The 5,611-nt window shown below is 47.5% G+C and overlaps 1 protein-coding gene across 1 annotated transcript; it reads right to left on the reverse strand.

Moving 5' to 3' along the window:
- On the reverse strand, positions 1–3,458 carry LOC311054739 (TATA element modulatory factor-like; the record flags this gene model as incomplete). The annotated part of the gene is made up of 2 exons (XM_084070744.1): positions 1–2,207; positions 2,300–3,458. 2 exons carry the CDS (start codon positions 3,456–3,458, stop codon positions 1–3), a joined length of 3,366 nt encoding a protein of 1,121 aa, XP_083926870.1.
- Positions 3,459–5,611: the final 2,153 nt, after the last annotated feature.

Genomic DNA, 5,611 nt, shown 5'->3' on the forward strand with positions numbered 1-5,611 from the left:
CTATTTCTGGTTCTTGAGCAGTACATCGATATGGGTTTTATACATGTTCTTGACATCTTCCAGGTCCAGCCTCAAATCAGCAGCCTCCTCTGCCTTCTCTCCATACATCTGGAGTATGGCATTGTGTCTCTGCTCCAGATCTTTGAGTTCAACCTTCAGCTTAGACATGTCCTTCAACTTGTCCTCCATCTCATCGTTCCGATTGGTGAGTCGAACCAGCTCCTCAGCCATGACCGCGCGACTCCTCTCCAGACTGGAGATCTCCAGCTGTAGCTGTGCTATCTTCCCCAGTCTCAGTTTGAGTTGAGACTGGAGGTTCTCTATGATGCTGGAGCCTCCAGCTTCGTAGAAGTTGGTCCCACTCATGGATAGGTACATGGTGAATAGAGAGTGCTCGAGAGGGTCATCCTGATTTAGCACAGATGTATCCAGACCAGTGTTATCCGGCCGGCTGATGGAGCTGGACTGGGACAGTGGGGTTAAGGTGGAGGAGGCAAGGAGCTCTCCGTCAGGGATTACCAAGGCCTTCCTCTCCATTTCCTTAAGGGCTTCTTGTGCTAGGTGGCATTTATTGTTCTTCTCTTCACCGATCGTCATCCTCTTCATCTCCAGCTGACCGATCAGCAGCAGCTTCTCTTTCTTTGCCTCTTCTAAAGCTTGACTGTGGTCCCCTTGCAGATTTTCCAGCTGAGCGTGCAGCTTGCTGCTTTCATCCTCCAGTCTGTCCCTATTACGCTTCTCTGTGTCCAGCTGTCCCAGAGCACAGCTCTTCTCTTGATGCAGCAGGGAATTCTGGGACTCGAGAGACGTCAACTGGGCCTTGATGGCGAACAGCTCATCGGTCACGGAATGCTCCTTATCCACGGCAACGGCCAACTGTGCCTGGGCTTCTGCTAGCCTATCAGATATATTCTTCTCCAGCTTTTCCCAGGATGCTGTCTTGACTCGCAGTGTGGCTTGCAGGTTCTCAACCTGCCGGAGCAGAGGCCGCGTTGCAGACATAACATTTTGAGTCAACTCCTGGTTTCTCGTTTCTGACTCCTGCAGTCTCTGTTGAATCTCTCTGATCTCGTCTCTCATGTAATCCTCTTTCCTACCCTGCTGGTGCTCAGCCTTCTGCAATGCCAGCCTCAGGTCAGCCACTTGGTTAGCCAGAGCCTCCTGCTGCAAACAAGCCTCCTCTTGGGCTTTCTGCAGGGCCATGCTCAGCTCCTCCTTGGCCTCCCTGCTCAGAGCTGCCTCCAGGGCTTCACTGGCCATCCTACCTTCGGTCTTGTGGAGCTCTGCCAGCTCCCCGTAAGTGCTGTCCAGAGCGGACTGTAGGAACGTCTTGTTCTCCTGCAGGTCCTCAAAGTCAGTCTTCAGCCTGCTGAGCTCCTTCTCTTGATGCTGCACTTCACCTTTCAGCTTCTTGATGTTCTCTCTGAGTTTCTTCTCCACCTCTTCCTTCCCATTCAGCGCCTGATGCAGATGTTTGAGTTCCTCTTCCTGTTCCTTAACTTTCTTGCTCTGTTTAATGATCCTGGCGTCATTTTCCTTCTCCTTCACACGTAGCTTCTTGATGACGTTGGAGTGCTGCAGCTGTTGCTTGGATAGTTTCTCGCCTTCCTCCAGGAGGCCTCTGATCTGCTTCTCCTTGTCTCTGATGAGCTCTATCATGTTATTGTTGTTCAGTCTGGTGGATTGCTCCTCTCGCATGCCCTTCATTTCCTTCATGTCCCTCTCCTTGCAGGCCAGCTGAGCTTTCCTCTCTGCTTCAATGAGGCGCTGTGTAAACTCATCTTTCAGAGACTTAATGGTAGAGCTCTCCTCCTTCAGGCTTAGCACTTCATCTTTGAGGTTGTCACACTCTTCTTCCAGCCTGGTTTTATCGTTGTTGGCCATATGCAGCTGTGACTCCTTCTCCTGCAGATGACTTGACAGTTCAACAATCACATTCTGAAGCTCCAGAATCTGACATGTGTAGACACTTTCCATCTCTTCTGTTATTGGCTGAATGAGGTGCTGTTCAGCGTCGGGGTAAGCACATGGCAGTGTGACACCCCCGATCCCAGCGTCCTGCTCCATCAGCTCTTCAGGCTGCTCACTGTTAACAGGTGTGACGCTCTGACCCCTCTCCTCCATCTGGTCCACCCGATGGTCCCTTATCGTTTCAGTGGGTCCCTCTTTCTCCTCCTCCTTCTTTCCTCCTCCTCTCCTTCCACTTTCTGCACCAGCACTCCCTTGTCGTTCTGAACCTCAGCTGATAACGCAGCCACCACAGGGGCAGGGCTGGTGGAGACGTACACAAGCGTATAACTCCCGGGGGTCTCGGCATCCAATTCGACCAGGCCAGAACTCCAGCTGTCTAGCGAACACATGCTGAATGAGTCGACGCACTCAAAAGCATCTGAGGAGCTGCCACTCTCCGTGAGCTGGGGTTTGTCCTCCGGGGGTAAGTCGCCACAGGTGGAGGCTGATAGAAGCTGGAAGGAGCTCTGCATTAAGTGAAGGCTGCCCTTGCCCTCCCCCAACTCCTGCGTGGATCTGGCAGAGCTCTCGCTGGTTGAGCTCTCACTCAGCATGCTTCCGTGATCCACCACCACCTCAACGTTGCTGGTGGTAGACGTGCACAAGGAGAAGGTGCTGACTGGAGGAGGGATGTCATTCTGATGGTCCTCTATCTTCGGCTCTTTAGGCTCCAAGAAGATCTCGTTAAGGAACGAGGGAGCTGAGGTGTCTGACGGGGCAGAGCTTCTAGTTTCAGAGGTGACAGCAGGAGGTCCATAGGGTGAGTTGGTGACATCCTGCGTAACCAGTGGTTCTGAGGAAGTCGGTGGTGATTGTTTCGCTTGTGAGTCCACAGAAATGTCACTCTCAGCAACGTCTGTTTCTATCCTGCTTTTCATTTCGCTGTTGTCGTCACAAGGATGATTGCTTGAAGATGAAACCGGAGACACCGGCAGGAGGACTGTGTCTGGACGTGATGAGGATAGTGCAGACTCAGATTGAGCCATCTGACTCTCCTGGTTCTCTGCGCTCACATCAGCAGGTCCCGGCCTGTGAGGCTCTGCATCATCGTAGATCACAGTCTCCTGGCTCTTCTTCTCTTGCAGCCGTCTGCTGGATATAGCAGGAGGCACTGACACAACCTGGGTGTTTTCGACACCCTTCTCACAGGGTAAAAGGGCACGGACGCTCTGTGACTCATCCGTGACAGTGTTTGAGACAGGAGTGGTGATAGCCTCAGATGAAGGAGGAGGAAAATCAGCGGTCTCCTCTGACAGAGAGTCACATTCTGTCATTCCCCACCCAATGCTCAGTGGCGTCCTCACTTGCAAATCGTCGTCTGCCATCACAGCAACAGTGTCATTCCATTGGTCCTCTTTGATGTCCAGGACTCTGTCAATAGACTTCTGAGCTGTTGTCAAAGCTTGCTTAGCAAAAGTGGACAGGTGGGATGCGTTGAACCAACTCATTCTTGGACGGTTCTCTAGCTAACAACACGTCCAGTGTTTGTTAATGAGAATAAGTTAACACGTTGCGATGTTTGCAATTCTGAATTGTGTTGTATGAAAGCCAGTTCTGTTACAACCAATTAGTAGCTAGCCCAGCCGTAGCAAAGACACTACAACACAGACTCAACACTGGTAGCTACAGCTAAATATCTGTTCGGCTGGTTAAAATCCCAAATTGACAGCAAGTTTTGAGTAGAAAGATAGCTTTGAATTGCAACCCCTCTAAGATCAAAGCTTCGATCACAACGTAAATGTTTCCATAGTTTGGTGTTTCTGTCAGCTTTATTGCTTGAGCATCGTCCGGGGTTTTAGTCACTTTCAATTTGTAGCCCAATTGCTAATGTGTTAGCCCACTTGCTACTCTGCGAGCTTATGCATTACATCATCAGTGGTGTCACTTAGTTCAAGCGCCGGGAACGATGAATAGTTTTAGGAAATAGGATCATGTTCACATAATCTGAATGTTACTCCTTAGGGTTATGGCTCCTCAGAGATTGTGTTATAATGCTATCTGTTCAAACTGTTCAAAGTGCACTGAATTAAGGTTCCCTCCTTTATGTTGTTGGTGACATCACATTTCCAACCTCACATGTCTGTGTCTATGTGCACGGATTATTCCCAAATGTAGACATACCTGACTACACAGTGCTGACATCATAGATGGCTGATGTCGTTACGTACCTTGGCCGACTGGCAGCATTGCACAAGAAGTCTTACACTGATCAGTGTATGGTTTGTGGGATTAGCTGTGGACAGACAGACAGACAGACAGACAGACAGACAGAAGATTTTCTTAAATTAACACGCTCATACTGCAGTGTCACACAAAAGCATCAACAGTAGCAGATCTACAAGCTCGAAACGCGGCTCGAAACGTTTGAACTTGTAAATCTGCTAACTTTTGCTACATGAAAAGTCACAGTTTTGGACCTAATGAGGTTTCCACCTCACAATGTCCAGATTTCATAGAGTTCCTTTAATAAACCCATAAAGTTGCTGAAAGTGATATTGTTTTTGTGTTTGCTTAATAACAGACAGGGGTATCCATGTCTCTCCAGCTCCTTAGTAAACAGAAACTGCAGGTTGGGATATCAATGTTACTGTCCACCACTGCAAAACAACAGACAACAAGGAGTGACCCCTTTAAATGTTCATTCTCATCAAATCCGTTAACAATCATATCCAGATCAACGTATCAGATCTGTCTCCAAAATGTGAACAATGACACTTTATTCATAAAGACTGAGTTACATGAGACACACATAGTGTTTTTTATACTCATTCACACACACAAACACACACGCAAAGACGCACGCACGCACGCACGCGCGCACGCACACACACACACACACACACACACACACACACACACACACACACACACACACACACACACACGCTGTCTGTCTGTCTACAGAGAGAGAGAGAGAGATAGAGAGAGAGAGAACACACAGACAGACAAACAGACAGGCAGACAGACAGACAGACAGACAGACAGACAGACAGAGAGAGAGGCACACACGCGCAGAACAGCATTCAGTGCATTCATATTCAATAGCCACACAACAAGGAATAATGTCCCCCTTTAAACAATATCTTTTTTTTATGTTCTAATAATAACATTATTTCAACAATCATATCAGGTTGAGGTGATGCATCTCAGGTTCAGATGTTTATTGTCCCCTACAGAGAACAAAGATGTCTGTGTGCTTTCATTCAGAATTCCCTGCAGAGTGCAGTGTGTTTCTGCAGGTAAACACCACCACACACTCCAATGGCAGATGACCAGTGGTGGGAAAAGTACTCAAATGTTTTACTTAAGTAAAAGTATCAATACTGCAATGTAGAAGTAGTCTGTTACAAGTAAAAGTCCGGAATTCAAAATTGACTTGAGTACAAAAGTACAAAAGTATTGGTATCAAAATGTACTTGAAGTACCAAAAGTAGAAAGTACTCATTATATAAGTTTTCAAATGTATGAAATGTATAAAAATATTTTTGAAAATAGCAGATCTACAAGCTCACAATGTGTCACATTGTGAGCTTATAATAGTAAATCTGCAAAGTAACTAGTAACTAAAGTTTTCAAATAATCGTAGTGGAGTAAAAGTACA

Source organism: Gymnoscopelus microlampas (assembly GCF_963454915.1).
Source record: "Gymnoscopelus microlampas genome assembly, chromosome: 2".
In the NCBI taxonomy this organism is placed as follows: Eukaryota; Metazoa; Chordata; class Actinopteri; order Myctophiformes; family Myctophidae; genus Gymnoscopelus; species Gymnoscopelus microlampas.